This window comes from Bos mutus, chromosome 28, assembly GCF_027580195.1.
Source record: "Bos mutus isolate GX-2022 chromosome 28, NWIPB_WYAK_1.1, whole genome shotgun sequence".
Taxonomy (NCBI): Eukaryota; Metazoa; Chordata; class Mammalia; order Artiodactyla; family Bovidae; genus Bos; species Bos mutus.
In genome coordinates, this window is record NC_091644.1 from 11935883 (window position 1) to 11959101 (window position 23219).

The 23219-nt window shown below is 44.9% G+C and overlaps 1 protein-coding gene across 2 annotated transcripts in view; it reads left to right on the plus strand.

The window, feature by feature from the left end:
* POLR3A (RNA polymerase III subunit A) overlaps positions 1-23219 on the plus strand; it is a 49020-nt gene that overhangs the window by 11529 nt on the left and 14272 nt on the right. Inside the window, exons 6-22 of one of the 2 annotated variants that reach the window (XM_070364895.1) lie at positions 1527-1766; positions 1881-2043; positions 2216-2352; positions 3785-3888; positions 4671-4812; positions 7052-7192; positions 8153-8222; positions 8587-8714; positions 8881-9019; positions 10736-10900; positions 13875-14047; positions 15981-16092; positions 17317-17435; positions 19068-19205; positions 21037-21207; positions 22117-22230; positions 23170-23205. In XM_070364895.1, coding sequence (XP_070220996.1) covers positions 1527-1766; positions 1881-2043; positions 2216-2352; positions 3785-3888; positions 4671-4812; positions 7052-7192; positions 8153-8222; positions 8587-8714; positions 8881-9019; positions 10736-10900; positions 13875-14047; positions 15981-16092; positions 17317-17435; positions 19068-19205; positions 21037-21207; positions 22117-22230; positions 23170-23205 — 2292 coding nt within the window. The remainder of the gene's footprint in view (positions 1-1526; positions 1767-1880; positions 2044-2215; positions 2353-3784; positions 3889-4670; positions 4813-7051; positions 7193-8152; positions 8223-8586; positions 8715-8880; positions 9020-10735; positions 10901-13874; positions 14048-15980; positions 16093-17316; positions 17436-19067; positions 19206-21036; positions 21208-22116; positions 22231-23169; positions 23206-23219) is intronic. The other variant, XM_070364896.1, reaches the window with a different exon arrangement.

The window sequence follows — 23219 nt, forward strand, 5'->3', positions numbered from 1 at the left end:
TCTCCATAATGACATCATCCCTGCAGACTGAGTACCAGTCCTCAGCTGTGTCGGCTCATCACCACCCGAGGCAGCCACGCTCTATGTCTAGAGAGCTTGGGCTGTTCGGGTCTTCTGCCTCATGCACATCCGGGCCCTGCTCTGCCGTCCGTCAGTCCCTGACCTCCGTTTCCTGGTATTTAACAGTAAGTCAGCGGCCTCTTCCTCGTGCCTCTGAGGATGCAGTTGTTCCTATCACTTGCTGAGAACTGGTTTCCAGGCTCTTGCCAGCCTTCCTGCCCTCCTGGACAGCCTTCAGCTCCTTAATGTTCTCGTCCAGGACTGACTGTGTTACTACAGGCAACGTCTCGCCTTCGTCCCATTCTAGAATTTTGTTAGATTTAAGCTTCCTCCTCCCTGACTGTTTCTGATGGCAGTGAGGTGCCCATTGCTGCGAGATGGGAGCCAAGGACATGCATTGTTCTCTGAACAGGGGCCCAGACTCGAAAGCCTCCAGTGAGATTCCTTCCTTCTGCCCAGCCACACTGCCATCTTCTCCAGGGCAGGACTGTAGACACTTTTCCTTGGGTGGTGTTCTAGGAGCTGATCATTTGTCTTAGCTTTGTTCCCTGTTTCATTAAGTCACGTGCGGCAAATTGTACTGACAACGTACAGTCTCAGTCACAGTCTGAGCCCAAGAAATCTAATAACCAGCATTTTTACAGCGTGGCGCCTCTGTTATGTGACGTTAATACAAAGACAATACAAGTTCATTACAGAAAGGTGAAATGTATAAAAAGAAGCAAAACGATAACCCAACTCAGCTAAAGATGGCCCTGTTCACACCTTGGTAAACTCTTCCATTCCCTCTTCTCCGTAGATGTACATCTTTGCCCAAATTAGATCACATTGTAAACATACCTATCTCATTTATCAATATTTTGTGAACACCTTTCATGGCATAGGCCACATTTTTGTGTCTTCATTTTTTTTCTTTAAACGGCTTCATAGTTTTCTACATACGAATGTACCGTGATTTTATCTGGCCAGTAACTTTTCAGGCTGTTAGCAGCTTTCACAATTCAGATCTGCTTTAGTGAACATCCTTATAGCTAAATCTTTGTGTTAATTTCTAAAATCATACCCTTTGGAAAAATTAAGTGGTATTATTGGCTTAAATTACTGGAATAAAAGTCATGCACATTTTTAGGGCTCTTGCAGTATATATAGCAAGTTATCAGAAGCCGTTGTCATCACTTGTACGTATTTTCAGGTAAGCGGTTAGAGCAGGGGTCCCAGCTCCTGGGCCGTGGGCCAGTACTGGTCAGAGGCCTGTTAGGAACCGGGCACGTGAGAGGTGAGCGGCAGGCAGGCGAAGCTTCATCTGCTGCTCCCCCACTGGCAGTCCTGCCTGAAGCATCGCCCCCTTAATCAGTTCCTGGTGCCAAGATTGGGTACTGCTGGGTTAGGGGGCATGGGGAAGTAAACCTTTGCCTAAGCTGTGGAAAAAAAGCTGAGCTCTCTCTGCTCTTCCCTCCTTTCCATAGGAAAACTTGAATCCCTTAGTAGTTTTGAATTTATTTAAACGAATCCCAGCTGAAGATATCCCTCTACTTCTGATGAATCCGGAAGCTGGAAAGCCCTCCGATTTGATTCTCACACGACTCTTAGTGCCCCCTTTGTGCATCAGACCCTCTGTCGTGAGCGATTTGAAGTCTGGCACCAATGAAGACGATCTGACGATGAAGTTGACAGAAATCATTTTCCTAAATGACGTCATTAAAAAGGTCAGCACTTCCCATTGGCATTTCCAAACCCCAGGTTTTAGAGTCTATCCCTGCAGACAGAAGTGTCTGATGGAGAAAGTCAAATTGACCAGGCTTGCTTCTGCTCATTCTTAGCATCGGATATCCGGAGCCAAGACCCAGATGATTATGGAAGACTGGGACTTCCTGCAGCTGCAGTGTGCTCTCTACATTAACAGCGAGCTCTCAGGCATCCCCCTCAATATGGCACCCAAGAAATGGACCAGAGGGTTTGTCCAGCGCCTGAAGGGAAAGCAGGGTACGTGTCCACCTACGTGTGCAGAAGACAGTCTGCTGCCTTGGGTGCGTTTTGGGGATGTGTGTCCAGCTTACCTCGTTGGAGATCGCAGTCTTCCCTTGACCTTTCTGGTCGCATTGCTCCCAAACGGCACACGTTGTGCCCTGGAGACGATGTATTTTTATTTATTTAGGTCGATTCAGAGGCAATCTCTCAGGAAAGAGAGTGGATTTTTCTGGTAGAACAGTCATCTCACCTGACCCCAACCTCCGAATTGATGAGGTAGCTGTGCCAGTTCACGTGGCCAAAATTCTAACATTTCCTGAGAAGGTAAGTACATTGAACTGCTCAGTACTTTGTCTGAATCCAGTGTTTTATGTTATGTTCTGAGGTTCCAAACAATCTCAACAGTGGGGAACCCCCAGTAACCCACCCAGCCCACAGTTTGGCACGTGTGTGTGTGTGTTTTTCCAGTTTGTTTCACACGTGTGTCACCATATATAACATCTACAACGCGTACACAGTGGTGTCTGCTTTATATTCAAATACTCAGATATGCATTAAACATTCAAGTCTACTTTTTTCCATCTTTGATATTTTTCTGTGCTAGTTCATACCTCATGCCTTAAATAACTAAATGATAAACATCCACACCCAGTTAATTTTCTTGGGATGAGTTAAAACATTAGAATTTTTAAATGATTTTAGAATCATTTTTAAAACATTAGAATCATTGACTCAAAGACTCTGAATATTAAAAAGCTGTTGATGCATAACCAGAAAGGCTGTACCACTTTACACTGAGTTCATACTCGTCGTGAGTGTAAACTGGTATTTATAGTATTTTCTTTTTTAACTGAGGTGTAGATAGTTGAAAGGTCTGATAACAGGAAGATATTGATTGGCTTTGACTTTGTTCTTGAAATTCATAATTAGCCCAGACCATAGGTGCTTCTGGTAAAGCTTGTATAAAAAGTATCCTTGGTTGGGACCTGGTGGTCCAGTGGTTGAGAATCCGCCTTCCAATGCAGGGGACACCGGTTCAGTCCCTGGTCAGGCAACTAAGATCCCACATGCTACAAGGCAGCTAGCCTTGCACACGCCTCAAGGAAGAGCTGCAACAGAGACTCAGTGCAGTCAGAATTTTAAAAAAGTAGTGTCCTTGGATGAGTTCCTTCTCTGAGACAGTGCCCCACGAGACTCTTGTCCAGTAGGCTGCAGGACATGCTGGTGCAGTCCAGGACCTGCTGTTCTGGTGTTAACAGCTTTTAAACCTTAGAAGCCCATGGTGAATCACTGCAGATGAAGCCGCCACCTGTTTTTAGGGTCACAGAATATGCTGAAAGGTCCCTGCAGATCAGTCCAGCCCAGTCATTTTATCAGTAGAGAAGCCAAAGGTCAGTCACGGACCTGGCCCTGTCACCCAGCAAGTGAGAGGCCGAATTCAGACGTGAGCCGTTGTCCTTACACTGAAGACCTCGGCAGCAGCGTGCCGCAGGTACCTCTCTCCTAGAATTGCACAAGGGGTTCAGTTATGCTTTTTTTTTTCCTGGACCCCACAAGTGGCATGTGGGATCTTAGTTCCCTGACCAGCGATCAAACCCTTTCCCCATGCAGTGGAAGTGCAGAGTCCTATGCAAGGGGCCACCAGGGACACCCCCTAGAATCACTTAAAGTGGAGGCTGAGACTCAATTCAGGATGGCATGCGAGCGTAGCGAAACCTAACAGTGCCTCGCTCTGTTTCCTGCTGTGGTCCTCCAGGTGAACAAAGCAAACATCAACTTTTTGAGGAAACTGGTTCGAAATGGCCCTGAAGTTCACCCAGGAGCCAATTTCATTCAGCAGAGACACACGCAGATGAAAAGGTAATGCTTTCACAGTGTGGTTGGATGTGATTATCTCCTCGTGACCAAGTTCACTGTCGCCATACTCAGCCACAGAAGGCAGTCCAAAGTACAATTATTGTGATATGTTGACATGTGGAAAACACCTGTTTAAATTGCAGTTAGCCTAGGTACGTTTTGTTTCCTCTGCTGGCTCTTTGAATGGATGCACAGTGTTCGTTTATTCAATAGCATTTAAGATTTAGGTAGATACACCGCATTGGGGTGTGAAAGCAGATCATTTTCTGGGCCACCTGGGTGCTCTGGGTGCACTCATAACCCAGGAGGCACACACTTTGTCAGTTCTGGCTTTTCACAGTGACATGAGCTGATCACCAGTGCTTTTCGTTTCATGAAATTCAAACATCACCAGGGCCCTGTGCGAGAAGCTAGTTTATTACTCAGTTTCTGTGACTCTAAGACACACTTTTATCACAGTTGGACATTTCTAAAATTAAGAGGTGTCATACAATCAATTTGTTGTAGTTTAGGGACTTCCCTGGCGGTCCAGTGGTTAGGGCTTGGCACTTACACTCCCGTGGGCCGGGGTTTAATTCCTGTTTGGGGAGCTAGGATCCCACAGGCCACTTGGCGTGGCCAAAAAATAAAGTTACAAAAACAATTTTGTTGTTGTTACGGTGGTTTACTTGACAGTGGAGGGAGGCACCTTAAATTCAGTGAAACATGGTCATTTTAGATATGAAGAGGGAGAAACGTGCTGAGGAAACTGTTCTCACAGGTTATGTCCATTATTGTATGTTAAGGTTTCTGAAATACGGAAACAGAGAAAAGATGGCCCAGGAGCTCAAGTTCGGGGACATTGTGGAGAGGCACCTCATCGATGGAGACGTGGTCCTCTTCAACCGGCAGCCCTCGCTGCACAAACTGAGCATCATGGCGCACCTGGTGAGCAGGAGACTGGTGTTCGTATCTGCTGGGTGGAGCTTTGCTGTGTGCGCCCTGCTCAAACTCCAGACATCTAAAGTTTAAACTGCCAGTAATCTCAAAGTTTATAACTTTTGGTTTTCCTCTTCTCTTCCATTTTAGTTTGAGTGAAACTCTTCAATTTCAAGCTTCCCTTCAATGTTTTTAATATTTATAACATACTTTTCACACAACAGTGAAACAGGAACTAATTGAAAATTAGTGTGAAAGTGACGACTGTGATTTCACTTGCAGACAACATAGATGCATATCTGTGTGCACAAAATTATGTAAAATAGACATGGCAGAAAATCGACTTGATTTAAAACAGCATATTAACTAAGAAGCTAAAATGCTTACAGGATTTTTCTTTGTAGTCATCCTCCGACCAAGACCTGAAGGCATATTTTTTGGAGCAGTTTACTTTGCAACAGCAGCAGTTTCCTTTTCTGGAGATTTCAAATGGAAACAAGATGCAACTTCAATTTGTTAAATATTCATAAATTCTCCTATATGAAAAAACCATTAAATCCCTGAGCATTTGCAAACAGGCTCCTAAGGTAGTGTTTTTCTAGATTGATTTTTTTCCCAGTAGTTTATGGAAACATTACATCAATCTTTTTGCTCAATGGCAGAAATACCAAAGATAGATTTTATGATTATGGAGCTCTAGGAGGTGAACAAATGGAGAAGGCGATGGCACCCCACTCCAGTACTCTTGCCTGGAAAATGCCATGGATGGAGGAGCCTGGTAGGCTGCAGTCCATGGGGTCGAGAAGAGTCAGACACGACCGAGTGACTTCACTTTGAGTTTTCACTTTCATGCATTGGAAGAGGAAATGGCAACCCACTCCAGTGTTCTTGCCTGGAGAATCCCAGGGACGGGGAAGCCTGGTGGGCTGCTGTCTTTGGGGTTGCATAGAGTTGGACAGGACTGAAGCGACGCAGCAGCAGCAGCAGCAGCAGCAGGAGGTGAACAAAAGCCTTCCCTTTCTGGAAACTTGGCCCATTTAACATAGAAATATTTTTATTTGAAAACTTTCAAGTATATACAAAAGTAGAAAGAGTACTGTGATGAACTCACATATTCCCATCCTTTATATTCAGTAATTTTCAAGCTTTTGCCACACTGGTTTTCTCTCTCCCTTTTTCCTTTGATGAAACCAGGTGCCATGTCTTTTTCCCATGTGTTTTCAGCTTGCTTCTGCAAAACACGATAGCTACAGTGCCATGATCACACCTCACCAAAATGAAGTCATTCCCTGGTGTTGTCTAGCACCCCGGCCATAGTCAGATTGCCCCATGTGTCTCAAAAATCTTTTTGCAGCTAGTTTGTTCAAAGTGAGATCTAAAATCTACACATTTAATTGATCCATGTCTTAAGCCCCTATTACAGTCCTCCCTCCTCCTTTTAATTTCCATGTCATGTCTGAAAAAACCAGGTCATTTGTCCTGAAGAACGCTGCACGTTCTTTATTTGTCTGCCTGTGTGTGGCAGTAAGGGTTCCTGCATGCTTCGTTGTTTTCCTGTAAACTAGAAATAAACTCTCAAAGCATAATCAGATTCAAATAGAACTTTTTTGGCAATAATAACTCATAGGTGGTGCTGGCTGCTTCCTCTTGCCATATTTCAGGAGGTACACGCTGGCTGGCTGGCTGTCTTAGCCATGTGAAGAAGGTCAGATGCCTCGGCGTGGTGCCTTCCTTGCAAGGTTCCTTGTCAAAGACTCTTGATAATCCCTGGGACTGCAAGGAGGTCAAACCAGTCAATGCTAAAGGAAATTAGTCCTGAGTATTTATTGGAGGGACTGATGCTGAAGCTGAAGCTCCAGTACTTTGGCTACATGATGCGAAGAACTGACTCATGAAAAGACCCTGATGCTGGGAAAGATTGAAGGCAGGAGAAGAATACAGCAGAGGACAAGATGATTGGATGGCATCACCAGTTCAATGGACATGAGTTTGAGCAAGCTCCAGGAGTTGGTGATGGACAGGGAAGCCTGGTGTGCTGTAGTCCCTGGGGTTGTCAAGAGTCTGACACAACTGAGCAACTGAACTGAACTAATGACCTCATCCATACCAGAACATACTAGGAATTTTCTTCCTTAATGTAAAGTGTGCACGTCTGCAGGAAGCCTTTTTTTTTAAATAATGGGACTAAGAAGATTTGAATAAATGACTTATGTCCTTTTCCTGATTTGCTTTGTTTTGTATTCCACAGGCCAGGGTCAAGCCCCACCGGACTTTCAGATTTAACGAGTGTGTCTGTACACCCTACAATGCGGATTTTGATGGAGATGAAATGAACCTTCATCTTCCTCAAACAGAAGAAGCTAAAGCAGAAGCCCTTGTTCTCATGGGGGTATGTAGGGTGGTGCATCCCAGCTCCTGAGAAAAAGGAGGAGAAGGGAAACAAGTCTTGTTTGAAAACACCCGTAGTATGTAAGGGAGTTGGTTTCTCTCATGGGTGGGGAGTTGAAAGGACTGGGTACCTTCCGACCTGTACTGTGGGTTCCTAGGAGAATACACACACATGCGCACCAGTTATGAAAAGGTAAGACAGGGTGTGTCAGAAGCGTGATTGCTGGATGTCATGGTCCATTATACTTCAGATAAAGGATTGGAGCTGATGCACCTTTTTTTTCCCCCCTTTTGGCTGTGCCAAGCGGCTGCTTACAGGATCTTAGTTCCCCGACCAGGGATTGAACCCACACCCTCAGCAGTGAAAGCACAGAGTGCTAACCACTGGATCACCAGCGAGTTCCTAAGCAAATGCACCTTGATATACAGAACCTTCTTTAAATTGGGTGCTTATGCAGTGAACAGCTAGCGCCTGTTTTTGCTAGTGTAGGCACTCATTACATTTGGATGATTAATAAATGCTGTTCTAACTTAGTGTCTCAACCAAGAGAAGCTTGACCATTCTGCCATTATTGTAACCAGTGTGGAGTTGATTGACTTCAAAGATAGCACAGTGCTGCCCATCATTCATAGAAGGAAGTTTTCTCTGGAGGAGAGCATTTCTAATTACACTAACGTCTTTTACCCAGAGAGTTCTTTATAAGAATGCAGAACGACTCCACACAGTATTTAAACATAGGGACCTCTGAGGTCAATCTTGCTGCTATTTTTTACCTCTGCCGTTGACAGATGACGATATTAGTGACAAAGCTGCAGTTAAGAACCCCCAGCCTCCCATTCGTAGCCTTACCTTCCTGCGCTCTTCACTTGTCCATAACCATTAAGAGTGTTTGTGGTGAAGATTTTGGGGCGCATCACGCATCCAAACACGGCTAACGTACTGTGTTCCTTTTTCCTTCAGACTAAAGCAAACCTTGTAACACCGAGAAATGGAGAACCACTAATTGCTGCTATTCAGGATTTTCTGACAGGTGGGTTTTGTGGAATTTACTTGAAAAGAGACTTTGGAACACGAGGATTCTCTTTCACGTGTTCATGTGAGCAGTTGAAAAGCTGTGTAATTCTGTTGTTTGTTTACTGAGTGTGATTGTGTTCATGAACCATACACGAGATATTTTTTACTTTTCTAAGTGCTGGGGACATGGCAACGGGTAAGACAAAGTCCCTTTCCCTGTGGAGCCTGGATTCTCGTTGGAAGAGAAAGCCAGGCAGCAGCTGTGTTTTACCTCACTCTTTTAGTGATAGTCTGTCTGTATTTTTAAAGTTGAAACCTTGTGATTTTTCTCACAATTTCATTCCTTTCCTTCTTTTTGTGTTCTTTCTTAACATCCTCAGGTGCCTATCTCCTCACTCTTAAGGATACTTTCTTTGACCGAGCCAAAGCTTGTCAGATCATCGCTTCAATACTGGTGGGCAAGGATGAGAAAATTAAAGTTCGTCTCCCACCCCCTACAATACTCAAGGTTTGTGCAGGAGCTGTGACGGTGTGTGCGGACGCACCGGTGGTCTGGGGTACACCTGCTGGTGCCAAGTAGGCTTGTGACCGCAGTACCATCTTGGCTCATTGGTGTGAAGGGCAGGTGAGAGCAGGCTCGGCCCACTGACGCTCTGGCTTCTCTCCTCCTCCAGCCTGTCACCCTGTGGACGGGAAAGCAGATCTTCAGTGTCATCCTGAGACCCAGCGATGACAATCCAGTGAGGGCCAACCTCCGAACCAAGGGCAAGCAGTACTGCGGCAGAGGCGAGGACCTCTGTGTCAACGACTCCTGTGAGTGAAGGCAGCAGGTCGGGGCCAGCAGTTCCCTTCACTTTGCGCGTAAACCCCGTGTTTCCCTAAGGCCTTAGGCAGGAAGTTTGTTCTTCAGGGAAATGCAGCTGGTGTTTCTCCAGAAGGTAGAGGTCATGTGGACACATGGCCAACCCGCAGTTAGAGTGCTCTTCTCCACGTGCTTTGTCTCAGGTGACTTGTTTCTGCCAATTAATGAAATTCTTTTCCTCTTTTTTTGTTGTTGGTTTGTGTGTGTGTGTGTGTTTTGCTGTACAAGGGTCTCATTATTTAAGGCTTATAATTTGTTATTTTATGTCCAAAAATGTGTTCATTGTTTAGAAGTATGACTAGAAGTATATGTAAGTGGGTTTCCCAAGTGGCTCTGTGGTAAAGAATCTGCTTGCCAATTCAGGAGATACAGGAAACAGGTTGAATTTCTGGGTCAGAAAGATCTCCGGGAGGAAGAAATGGCAACCCACTCAGTATTCTAGCCTGGAAAATCCCGTGGCCAGAGGAGCCTGGTGCGCTACAGTTCACTGGGTCGCCAGGAGTTGAACACACATGAGCAACGGAGCACACATCCATGGCTGTAAAGTATTACTGAAAGGCTATTTTTTACCTGCCTCAGCCGGTCAGTGGATTTTTGATCACATGTGGATCAGGTGTAACAGTGCTGTGTGTGCTAAGTCATTCAGTCATGTCTGACTCTTTGCGACCCTATGGACTGTATAGCCCACCAGGCTCCCCTGTCCATGGGATTCTCCTGGCAAGAATACTGGAGTGGGTTGCCATTTCCTTCTCCAAGGGTCTTCCTGACTCAGGGACCAAACCTCTGGCTCTAGTCTCCTGCATTGGCAGGCAAGCTCTTTACCACTAGCGCCACCTGGGAAGCACCCATGTAACAGTGAGAACATTTAAATATGAGTCCTCTGAGTCCCCTAGACTGATTCAGCCCAAGAGTGTGTTCCCCAGACCTATGCTATTCAGGCAGCATTTACTTTCTGGGTCCCAGGCTGCTAACAGGCAGTTCCCCAGCAGACTGCTTTGAGTAACACTGATTTAGAATGGCCTTTGCTAGCAAGGCTTTGTGACGAGAGGTGGATCTGCAGGCCTCTATAGAGACGACTGAACCGCAAAGACTCTCTGAAGGTCAAGGATTCTCTGCTGTCTCATGATGAAGAGCACTGATTTTTTTTCTCCCCCCTACCCCAGGTTTCATAAATGTACTCCCTGGACTTTAATGTATTTTGGCTTCTTGTTTTATATTGTGTTTTTGTTTCTAAATACAAATTTCATTTTGTCGTCTAGGCTTTTCACGATGGTGCCACTCCTAGTTTTCAATGCCTTAGTGAATAACGAAGTGCTTTATAAACAACACTTTGTTGTACATGATTGAATTCGTGCCCAAAACATCCCCGTGACATAAAGATGGCAAGAGCTTGATACTGCCGTCCACAGATCACAGATAAAGACGATGAGAGTCAACTAATACCTTTCAGAGTCAGGGCTATAGGGTAACGAACTAGATCTTTCCTGCTTTTCAAAAGTTGCTAGATTTCTCCTTTTCCCCCCTCAAAAAGAAATTTTTTAGAGAGCATTTCTATTTGCTCTGCTCTAACTTAAAAAACAAATTTTCTCAACTGCCTTAAATTCATTTTGGAATGAGACAGAGTAACAGATAATCATTTGTGTGAGTCCATAATCTTTTCCTTCCAGACGTCACAATCCAGAACAGCGAGCTGATGAGTGGCAGCATGGACAAAGGAACGCTGGGGTCAGGATCCAAGAACAACATTTTTTACATTTTGCTGCGAGACTGGGGGCAGAATGAAGCTGCCGACGCGATGTCACGGCTTGCCAGGCTGGCTCCCGTCTACTTGTGTGAGTGTCTTAGCGTCCTTGTTTTATTGCTATAGGTTATTGATGTTTTAGGGGGTTCTTTTCCTATTTCATCCCCCTGCCCCAAACACATACAAACACAAAGAAAAGGATACTTGTTCCAGGCTAAACCATTTATGCTTTTCTTAATGAAATAAACTTGATGCTGACCAATTTGACTGCAGATTCGAATTTGCTTTCCAGTTCTCTTCTCAAAAGCTACAGTAGCTCCCTAATGCCCATGACATACATGGGCTGTTACACAAAGGGCCTTCATGGGCTGCTTCCAAGGTAGGCTGTGCAGAAGTGTCACCCTCTGGTCCTTCCACAGTTCAGCCCTCCCAGCTGACTCAGTGTTTCCCTACTGGCCTGTGCACTAGGCCAGGAGGTTTTCTTTGCGTGCCCCCGGATATCTTTAGTCTGTCTTTAGTCTACTCTTAGACTTGACTCTTCGGCTGAGTGCAGAATTCTAGACTGAATGTTATTTTCCCTGAGAATTTTGAAGGTATTACTCCATTCTGTTCTTTTAGGGTTGCTGTAAAATGTATTTCCCTTCTTATTCCCAACTTTTTGCATTTGAATTGTCTTTTTTTTAATTGCAGTATCCAGTTTTTGGGTAATCCAGTTTAGTTTACCCAGTTATATACATACATGCATTCTTTTTTTTTAAATATTCTTTTCCATTGTGGTTTTTTACAGGATATTGAATATGACTCCCTGAGCTGTACTTTAGGACCTTGTTTATCCTGAATTGTCTTTTTATTCTAGAAGCTTTGAGATCCTCTTTGTTTCTGGCATTCTGAAAGTTCACAGTGATGCAGCCTTGGGATGTTTATCATTCATTGTGCTGAGCGCTCTGCAAGCTCTCTCAATCTGCAACATGTGTCCTTCAGTTCTGGAAATTTTCTTGTACTTTTTCTGATCATAGTCTCTCTTTTACTTTCTCCGTTCTTGCTTTTTGGAATTTCTGTTAATTGTCTGGTAGAGTTCTTGGAGTGATTCTCTGATTTTCTCTTTTTCCCTGTTGTCCATTTATTTGTTTCTGGATTCAGTTTTCTTTTTAACAGTTTTTTTTTTTTTTTTTTTTTTTTAATTTTCAGTATCATATATTTAATTTCCAGCCATTGTTCTTATTTGCCAGTAGTTCTTTTCTCTTGGTTTCCTTCTTTTCTTTCTTCTCTTTTTAAGACTTCCTATTCTTGATGCTCAGACACCTCTTGTATAGCACTCTGTTTCCCGTAGCGGGAAGGGCCTGAGGCCTCTTTTTTTATAGACAGACCTCAAACATTGCAGGTTTGGTTCTAGATACCATGATGAAGCATATATAACAATCAAGCAACTCATATGAATGTTTTGGTTTCCCAGTGCATGAAAAGCTTGTTTGTACTATAGTCTTATTAAGTGTGCAATAGTATTATGTGTTAACATGTTGTTGTTCAGTCGATAAGCTGTGTCTGACTCTTTATGACTCATGGACTGCAGCACGCCAGGCTTCCCTGTGTTTCCCAGCGTTTGCTCAGATTCTTGTCCATTGAATCAGTGATACTATCTAACCACCTCGTCCTCTGCCACCCTCTTCTTTTGCCTTCAGTTTTTCCCAGCATCAGGGTCTTTTCCAATGAGTCAGCTCTTCATATCAGGTAGCCAAAGTATTGGAGCTTCAGCTTTAGTATCAATCCTTCCAGTGAATGTTCAGGATTGATTTCCTTTCGGATTGACTGGTTTTATCTCCTTGCAGTCCACCGGACTGTAAAGAGTCTTCTCCGATACCAGTTCGAAGGCATCAGTTCTTCAGTGCTCAGCCTTCTTTATGATCCAACACTCACATCCATACGTGACTACTGGAAAAACCATAGTTTTGATTATACAGACATTTGTCAGCAAAGTGATGTCTTTGCTTTTTAATATGCTGTCTAGGTTTGTCATAGCTTTTCTTGCAAGGAGCAGGTGTCTTAATTTCATGGCTGCGGTCGCCGTCCACAGTGATTTTGGATCCAAGAAAATAAAATGTGTCACTGCTTTCACTTTTCCCCGTCTATTTGCCATGAAGTGATGGGATCAGATGCCGTGATCTTAGTGTCTTACATGTACACACCTTAATAAAAAAAGACTTTATTGCTGAAAAATGCTAATCTTTTGAGCCTTCAGTGAGTCATCATAACAACAGCCCAGAGCATCATAAAAATATAATAATGGAAGTGTTTAAAATACTGTGAGAGTTACTGAAATTCAACATAGAGACACGAAATGAGCAAATACCATTGGAAAAATTGTGCTTTTAGACTTGTTCAAATACAAGGTTGCCACAAACCTTCTGTTTCTAAAGAAACACACTATCTATGAAGCACAGTAAAAAAAAGGTGTACTTGTACAAACTTTCCATCCAGGTTTCCCCATTTGCAGCTCGTACATTACCTCCAACAGAATGTGAGGATTTGTTTCTGAGACTTTCAGACTCAGTGGCCCTCCACTCCACAGCCACTTTTCAGCATCCCCTTCCTCACCCTGTTAATCCAGTTGCCCCTCACCTGCCCAGTTGCTACAGGTGTTAGGGTTAGGATTATTGATGGTGTATAGTTCAATCAAAGGTAGAGTTCACATTTGCTTCTTAGCCTCTATTTTGGAACGATTTCTGAAAAAGAGAATTGGAGCAGAGAGGTGTCTGGGATGCTGAGCGCCAGCCATCCGGTAGCCCACTTTCTGCAACTGGCTGTCTCAGTCTCTCTTTCCTGTTCAGTGGCTGCCTGCTTTATAATATAGTTGGGACATCCCTGTGCTCCATACCAGGTTGTGAGCTCTCTGAGAGGGGTTAGTGAGTCTTAGTCATCTTTGTGTAACAACCTAGGGACCGGTACAGTAAGTTTTTGTTTAACTGGCTTGCAGCAAGTTCTCTGAAGGTATAAACTTGTTTCTGCATAACAGGTTGACTAACATCAATGGTTCTCTCTTCTGGCTCTCCTTGCCAACCCTTCTGCAGCTAACCGTGGATTCTCAATCGGGATTGGTGACGTCACACCTGGCCAAGGGCTGCTGAAGGCCAAGTATGAGTTGCTGAACGCTGGCTACAAAAAATGCGATGAGTACATCGAAGCCCTGAACACAGGCAAGCTGCAGCAGCAGCCTGGCTGCACCGCCGAGGAGACTCTGGAGGTGAGTCTGGCTCTGGGTCAGGTTAGCAGCCAGTGGCATTGTAGGCCCTGAAGAGAAGCGACAGAGGTGAGCGGAGAGGAAAGGCAGTGGCTTCAGCCCGTCTGTGAGCTGTGCAGCTCGTGTGTGTTCTAATGATGGGAGGGCCTCCCATCAAATCTGTTCCATCGCTTCCAGCTTTCGTGTTCCAGGTGGTGATCAGCTGTCTGTTCATTTGGCCACATGGGGCTGCTCTTGTTCCATCGTCACACTTGGGCCCCTTCTGTCCCTCGTACTTCAGTGCTTTGGCCCTATTACTAGCATCCTGTGACCAGACTGACACCACAGCTTTGAAAGGATGGTCTTTGAAAGAGACGTGGTTAAGTCATGTTTGAGAGTCACAGTCCAGTCTGTTGCACGTTCCAGGCACGTTCCAGTCTGGAGCTAAGTTAGCTGAGATCTGGACCTGCAGGTGTCAGAGTCAGAATGGCAGGAGAGTCCTGCGTTTTCTCTGAAGCAGCCTGCCTTCGCAGTCTGACTGCACCAGGGCCCTGTCTGACTCTCTTCTGCCTCCCAGTAGCCTGGCGCTCAGGGCTTTAACTCAGTAAGTAGGGAAGAAAGGATTTTTGAACAATCAAAAATAATTTTTTTTATTTTATCTGTACGTCTTTTGGTTGCTCTGGGTCTTGGTTGGTGTGTGTGGGCTTTCTCTGGTTGCGGCGAGCACGGGCCGCTCTTCACTGTGGTGCAGTGGCTTCTCATTGCGGTGGCGTCTCTTGTTGCAGAGCACAGGGCTCCAGGGCACACAGGCTTCAGCAGTTGCAGCACGGACTCGGTAGTTGCAGCTCTTGGGCTCGAGAGCACAGCTTCAATAGTGCTGGCACATGGGCTTAGTTGCTTCAAGGCATGTGGGATCTTCCCAGACCAGGGATCAAACCCGTGTCTTTCTGCATTGGCAGGCAGATTCTTTGCCACCGAGCCACCAGGGAAACCTCAATAAGAAATTTTCTGATGAACTTTTTAAAGCAAAAAGAAAGCAGAGTTGTGTGAGGTGTTCACAATTAGCTCTTTCTTAATGTAAGTCTTAAAGAAAAACCAAAAGAGAGAGAAATGGGGTGTTTCTCACCTAGAAGATTACTTGAGGCCTCAGCTGCACTTCTCTTTAGTGAAAGCATGATTCCCAGCTGATTGAGCATCATAGGTTGTGGGTTGAGGGATGGCAGTCTAGATGAGCTCATGGACTAGAGTATTCTATTGAGTTGCCTAATCACATGCCCAGTTGGTGGGAATTCAAGTGTGTGCTTGGCAGAGACAAATTTTAGCAACAGTACACGCCACTCTTTTAGTACGTATAACATAATGTCACATAAAGTGCAAAGTGTTACACGTGTGTATACACAGTATACACAAGCGTGTGTATATACAGTAACGTATATAATGCACATACAGAGACACTGCTGTGTAGGGTATATACACAAAGCTGCATGTATTCTACCTCATTGACCATTTAAATACTTTTCTGAGGTTTTGTTACTAACCATTTTTTCCTTACACACTGATTATGAAACCCGTGGGACTTCCCAGGGGGCACTAGTGGTAAAGAATCTGCCTGCCAATGCAGGAGACATAAGTGACGTGAGTCCTATCCCTGGGTCAGGAAGATCCCCTGGAGAAAGGCATGGCAACCCCCTCCAGTATTCTTGCCTGGAGAATCCCATGGCCAGAGGAACCTGACAGGCTACAGTCCATAGGGCCTCTAAGAGTAGGACACAACGGAAATGACTTAGCACATGGAAAATGTCAGTCTGCAGAGATAGGACATCTTGGTCTTCTAAGGTCTGAAACCTTTTATCTGCTGGAAATCTGACATCTCACTCGAATTCTTCACGTTCTCTTAAATGTCACGTTGAACATCAGTAATCACATAGGCACCATGCATCTCTCTTTCTCCCACCAGGCTTTGATCCTGAAGGAGCTGTCCGTGATCCGTGACCACGCAGGTAGCGCCTGCCTCCGGGAGCTGGATAAGAGCAACAGCCCCCTCACCATGGCTCTGTGTGGTTCCAAAGGTGAGCACCTCCTCTGGCCGCTGCTGTCACTGCCTTCCATGCAGGCTGGCTGGTTGTGCTCTGGAAAATGTGCATCAGAACTTCAGGCCTAGAATTCCCTGGTTGTTCGTCCAGTGGTCAGGACTCAGTGCTTTCACTGCCCAGGCCCAGGTTGAATCCCTGGTCAGGGAACCAAGATCCCACAAGCTACACGGCAGCCCGCCTCCACCAACCTCAAAAAAAAAAAGAGCTTCAGGCCTTTTGTTTATAAGGGTGTGAAAGTGAAAGAAAGTGAAGTCGCTCAGTCGTGTCCGACTCTTTGTGACCCCATGGACTGTAGCCTACCAGGCTCCTCTGTCCATGGGATTTTCCAGGCAAGGGTATGGAGTGGGTTGCCATTTCCTTCTCCAGGGGATCTTCCTGACTCCAAGATTGAACCTGGATCTCCTACATTTCAGGCAGATGCTTTACCATCTGAGCCACTATATCTTTTCAAATAATGCTTAGAGAAAGAGACGGTTATTTGCATTTTTAGAATGTCTAACTGCTTTGGAGAAACTTGTTTATCATGTGTGTGGATTTCTGAGTTTGAGGCTGCTTTGAGTAAACTTGGTCTTATTTTTTTGAAGAAAGAAAGAAGAGCCAGGGATTTTTAAAATAATATGTTTGATGATAATTAAATACCCTTAAATTTTATAGTTAGCCAGGACCTGAAAGTGTTAGGTTTCATGATACTGCACTGAAATTCAGAACCCTGAGCTTTCCAAACTTCCTGTTTTCACAAATTTCTAACAGAATAAAGTCCAGTCTCTTGAGCCTTGCTGTCCTTCACCCCATAGTCTCCTCCCTGCTCCTGGTGCATACCCCACACTCCTGTCCTGTGTCTCTGCTTCCCACTCTCTGACCCATTTTGGAACTCCTCCCCCATGTCCTCTATGTGGAAGTCATAATATCTAAGAGTCCAGCTGGTTAATGCTGCCTTCTCAAATACTCCCCTGGGAAGTCTCTCCTCCAGCCCCAGAGTGCTCACTCGCCTCTGAGCTCTAGCCCTGCCTGGCCTTCCTTGTGTTACTGACAGCTCCATCCTTGCTGTTCTGGTTCTGTCCTTCACTGTCCCTAGAGTATGAACTTGTTGAGGATGGGGGCTGTGCCGTGTTGTATTCCTGTTTTACCAGCAGATCTGCTTGTACTTCAGTTACTGTGATTCTGGTAAATGAATGTTCCATTTCTGACCTGCTTCCCCAGGTTCCTTCATTAACATATCACAGATGATTGCCTGTGTGGGACAGCAAGCTATCAGTGGCTCGCGAGTGCCAGATGGCTTTGAAAACAGGTCCCTGCCTCACTTTGAAAAACACTCAAAGGTAAGCAGGAGTGGATCAAATACAACTTTGAAGGACAACCTTCAGCAGCACGAAAGAATGACCGAAGCTCTGGGGCTGCCGATTAGGCGACTCCTGAAGCTGGCATAGAGGGTGGGGACCACTCAGAGTTATTCCCTCTGCAGCCCAAACTTGACTGAGTCCTGTAGAAGGAGCCTCATGAAACTCGGAGCTGAAAGACTTGGACCCGTGCCCTTTTGTGTATTTTCCCTTCTAAGGAGAAGGATGTCCGTTTCCCATCGAACTTTACCCTAAGTAATCTGACTGTGTTGTTACCATTTGTGTGCGTTCAATCTGTACGCTTATTTTAGGGAACACTTACATAAAAGTAAAAAGGTTTTAAACAGTGAACACGTGAACCACAGTGAAACAACCAGGAAATTCCAGGTTCTCTCTGGAATTCCTAAACTGCCTGTAAATGACTTCTGAGTTCCGTTGGGCCTCGTGGTCTGGGCACTACTGTCAGCAGAGTGAGACAGACAGGCCTGTACTGGGGTTTTCTGAGATTCTGGGGTAGATAGCCATTAAACGAACAGTTGAGGAACTTAGAGCTGATTTGGTCACTTAGTAATTCTGGATGGAGTCAACTGTTATTCACACTAAAACACAGATGGCCCAGCTGCTCCTGGCCTGAGGAGCTACAGGACTTATGGCCAGCCCCTCCTGGGGAGAGGGGCCTGCTGTACTGAAATTGACAGACGCTGTCCGTATCCGGTGGCCCCAGGAACAACTTGGGCTCTCCGTCCAAGATCAGAATTTACTAGAGGTCAGGCAGCCAGCAAGTCACTGGAGTGCTTATATGGCTGACTGTGCTTATATGGCTCAGAGTCAAAGCCTGACCAATTTAGAAAGATGCCAAGGACATCTAGTGCCAGACTTTGGGGAAGATGGTACTTGCCTAGAAGTGCTTTTGAGTATGCCAGCTGCCCCTTAAGTGAAATGGGGCAAAAGAATTTTAGCCTGTTCATCTGAGTTGTCCTCCAAGGAACACGAACCTGTCCAGATCAAAGGCCATTGGGCATTTCATAGGGTGTTTTTTATATGTGGGTTTTTTTGGTTTTTTACAGTTTTTTTTTTTCTTTATCTTAATATTCACCCATTTAAAGTGTAGAGTTCAGCAGCTTAGTGTGTTCACCGAGTTGTGAACACACATAATCTAAATTGTAGGATATTTTCAACAGCCCAAAAATGAATCCCCATAAACTGTAGCAGCACACATCTATGTTTTGGAGGTGGACAGGTCCAGCCTGCCGGCAGGTATCTTAAAAACAGTCGTTTCCTGGGAGAAGGCCAGGGTGCCCTCTAAACTGAGATCCGTGACTGCCTGCCAACTCTAGGAGTAGCAACCCAAGCTTCGGTGTCCCTGTCCTGAGCCACCTGGCTGCCACTGGCACGAGCACCAGCCCTGGCTGGGAACTCACTCTCCTTTTCTCTGGTAAGGATGATTTGAACTAAATTATTTCTTTAGGAAAGGGCATAAAACATGGGAGTGCATTGGCCAGGTATTTATGGTCTAAAGGTGAGGTATTTTCTGATTTGAATGGGTCTTGGAATTGGGGACCTTAAACTTTTATTTGTTAGATTTTTCTTTTTTTTTTTTCTACCTCTCTTCAGCTCCCAGCTGCCAAAGGCTTTGTGGCTAATAGCTTTTATTCTGGTTTGACACCAACCGAGTTTTTCTTCCACACGATGGCTGGCCGGGAAGGTCTCGTCGACACAGCCGTGAAGACAGCTGAAACAGGATATATGCAGGTAACCTGAAGAAACGTAGGCCATTAGCAGTGAAGCCAGACAGGTCTGCAGATCTTGACTGCTGAGTGTTCGCTTCTTTTCTACCTGACTTCTGATGTATTAAGTCTTGGCATTTAAAAGGAAAAACTGAGAGATGTAGATGCCGTAAAAATAAACAACACAAAAAAGTAAGATGTTCAAAAAAAAAAGTTCAAAATCAGTGTCTCCTTCGAATGGTGCAGACCAGGCTGGAACCACATGTACCAAAGCCCTGCTGGAGGAGAACATGGACCAGAAATTCCCCGGCACGTCATCACACTGAGCCACTACTTGCTAATACACAGAGATAGGGGACAACACCCACCTCCTGATTACACACTGAGAGGGCTGTGCTCACTGCAGCGGTTTATGTAATCTATCATTAATGTCACTCTAAGGGACTCAGAGAACCTGTTCCACGGCCCACAGGAGGGCTTGGGCACTTGGAGGGCGGACTCGTTCTCCGCTGTGTGTGTAGTTGCAGGAGAGCAGTCTTGGGGGACAGGGCTGAGCTACCTGCTTTTTATGCCTGTGTTTCTGAGACTGCCACAGGGGTACATCCTAGACAGCAGAGGGGTGAGAACACATCCTACTTTGTGCTTCCATAAGACCACAAGCGAAAGATCTCTCTCCGTCTCTAATTCTCATTTCTACCTTGTACTCCATAATCTACGTTTTGTTTTTTGTCTTGTGTTTGGTTTTGGTTTTGGTTTGGTTTTTTGATGATTTTATCTGCTTACAATACATGCTGAGGTTAACACTCCAAGTTGCTAGGCCATGAACTGCTGTGGTTTTGTGTCCCTTTTCTCCCCACCATGGACTGAGAAGCACAGCCCTTGGCAAGCAGGGGAACCAGGCCTGATAACCAAAGATGAGCAATGAGTGAATGAGTAAGCCAGGATACACAAGGTTGATGAGAGCAAAGTGGACTCGAGTCAGTACCCACCAATTTCCATAACCTCTCGTCTGTCCCCTGTGTGGCATTACTGATAGTGCTTCCCTTTTAATGATCTTTTAATGGGAAATCGCCCTTTAGCTTCAGAGTGTGCTTTTGTCAGAAACCTAGCAGACTGTGAAATGCTTTTAACACTCTTGCCCGAATGTCTTTTGACTTTATTTTTTGTCCTTTACCTTTCTGGAGTCGAGAGTATGACTTTCCCAGAGTGGCTTGTTAACCTGGAACAAATTACTTCTGGCATGAGGGATTTTTGTTGTGAAGTTGCCTGGAGGAAGATATCTTTCCCTTTAACTCATTGAACCCCTTCACCCCGCTGGCTGGAGGGTTCTGCTGGTGGAAGGTTCTCCCTAAGCAGGTTTGAGAAATGGCTGCTGCCTGCTGCTTCAAACAACACTAGTCCTGTTCTCTCTTCTTACCCATCGGTCCCAGAAGAGGGCCTGCACCGGATCCTCTGTAATTCATATTGAAGTCCACAGGGGTCCCGGATTAAGTTGTGTTTAGAAATGCAAAGCAATTGCATTAGTTTAAACCTTAGAGAGACAGAGAGGGAAGGTAAAGCAGCCTAGGAAAACAGTGTTTGCAGAGTCCTTCGGGGGTGGTGGGGTTTAAATTGCTTGTATTCTAAAACACACTGGAGCATGGAGCATATTCTAAATCCCATTGCACAGGCTAGTGAGGCACTTGTGGGGCCATTCTTGAGGTCAGGGACTCTTTAAGGGATTTCTAATACAACGTTTTTATGTGATTAAAAGCACTGGTAGCCTTGAAGCTCAGTTGCAGATATCAACCTTCGTACATGTGACTAGCGCTCTCAAAGCACCTGAACTTTTATCTCCTCTCCTTCTCTCCCTTCAGAGAAGGCTCGTCAAGTCCCTGGAAGATCTTTGTTCACAGTATGACCTCACAGTCCGCAGCTCTACGGGCGATATCATCCAGTTCATTTACGGGGGAGACGGCTTAGATCCTGCAGCCATGGAGGGAAAAGATGAGCCCTTAGAGTTTAAAAGGGTTCTGGACAACATCAAAGTAAGATGAAGCATTATATCTGTGAGCGTTTTCAAGGACATTTCCTTAGAATGGATGTGCCTTTGGCATAGCACACAGTCAACGCTGTCGTATCTACCCAACCACTGCGATGGTGTTTGTCTTTTGTATTCACTTTGCATAACTTTCCCCAGGTATTAAGGAAAGAGAGTTTCTCAATTTCCAAGTCTAGTTATTGGTAGTAAACCAGTGCCAGCGGAAGAGGGCTTTGTCTTCTTGTCAGTACCTAGTAAAGTGCGATAGAGACCGTGTAAAAGTCAAGGGTGTGGAGAAGCAGGCCTGTTTCACATGGTTTTACGGGATATAATTTAGAGCAAGCTTTTTGAGAGGTAGCTGGACAGTGTTGATCTGGAATTTAAATCTGGGTGCCCTTGAGCGATACTTAAATTTCGCTTACAGGAATTTGCCCTCCAGAAATGATCTAAATGTGCCGAGAATGTTCTTCCAGCATTGTTTATAGCAGATACAGGCCATCTGTGGAGGACAGGTCAAACATGGAATGGTCTGTCCACGTTAGGGTGCAGTGTAGCCATTAAAACTTTGAGGGAAAACCCATGAGCTTGGGGGTGGGCAAGTATTTTCACACTTGAATTATTTCTTTTATAACAGCAGTTTATGGTTTTAGTGCAGATCCAGGGCGGGGTGCAGTTGGGAAGGAATGACACAATACCCACTGAATAGCCCAGAAGCTGTTACGTAAGGGGGAGTATCAGTTTATGCTGTTCTCACCTTCGTGTTAAAGGTGGAGTCTACAATGCGTTTTGAAAGACAAAAACATCACAGGCTGCTGAAAGCTCACTCTGGGGGAGGTTGTTTTGTCTCTTATAAACTCCTTCACTGAATACTGCCCCTGCCCGCCTCCAGATCACACTGTTTCCTTTTGATACTCAGGCAGTCTTCCCGTGCCGGAGCGAGCCTGCTCTCAGTAAGAACGAGCTGCTCCTGAGCGCCGAGTCCATCATGAAGAAGAACGAGTTTCTCTGCTGCCAGGACAGCTTCCTGCAGGTGAGCTCTGCGGGGGCTGCGCACCCGGCGTGGCCGTCACCAAGGAATCATTCTCCAGGTGACAGTGACGTGTATAAGCTGGGGGTGTTTACGTAAGAGTGTTTCTTGTTAGAAGGTTTAAGAGCGGCGCAGGCAGGAGAATCTCAGCAGTCGGCATAAAGGATTTGTCTCATGTCTTTTTTAGATTGTCTTTTGCACAAGTGTTTCTCTGGTAGAAGGCAAGTGCTCTGGTTACGAGAGCTGATTTTTTTTTAAACCCTGTCCCTATCACCCCCTGCCACCCAGTCTCTCGTCCTGTAGGCCAACTCCTCCCTCCGTGGTTTTGAAACCCAGTAATTTGTAATAGTAAGAGCATTGTTTTAATGCCATTTATTGTGTTTTAGACAATAAATGATGCAGTAGTGTTTAATACCATCATTATTTTAAACGGCTTTTTTTCTTGCCACAAGATGGGTTAGAAATGTACAGTCATCCTTCCTTTTTCTTCCAGGGACCTGTTACCTTGACATCGTCTTGTTTTTAGTTTGTTTTTATTTCACAGACCTCCTCCTTTCTGTTGATAATCATGTTTATGATCAAAAGCAAAGGAATACAGGAATACATGGTTCCCTGCGTATACTGATTGTGATTCAAATATAGCACAAAATATATCCCTTGAAGTATATAAAAAATGAAAACAGTAAAACACTTACATAAGGATATTTTAGTTAAAAGCTCTTCACTCTTTGACGTGGTAAGATACAAAAGGTGAAAAAGAGACTCTTCCGGATTTTAATACATTTAAAATTAAGAGCCTGGCTAAGCTGAGTGCCTTCATTTTGTTTTTGTTACTTCACAATTTTTTTTTTTTTTTTTTTTTTTAAGTAACAAATGAGAGGTGTGATTTGGTTTTTCTCCATGACTGTATTCACTTATTTGTGTTTCTGTTTCTCCTCGAAGACCTTAACTGAGACAGGCTATGAGAGATACAACGAGGTAACGTGCTTCCG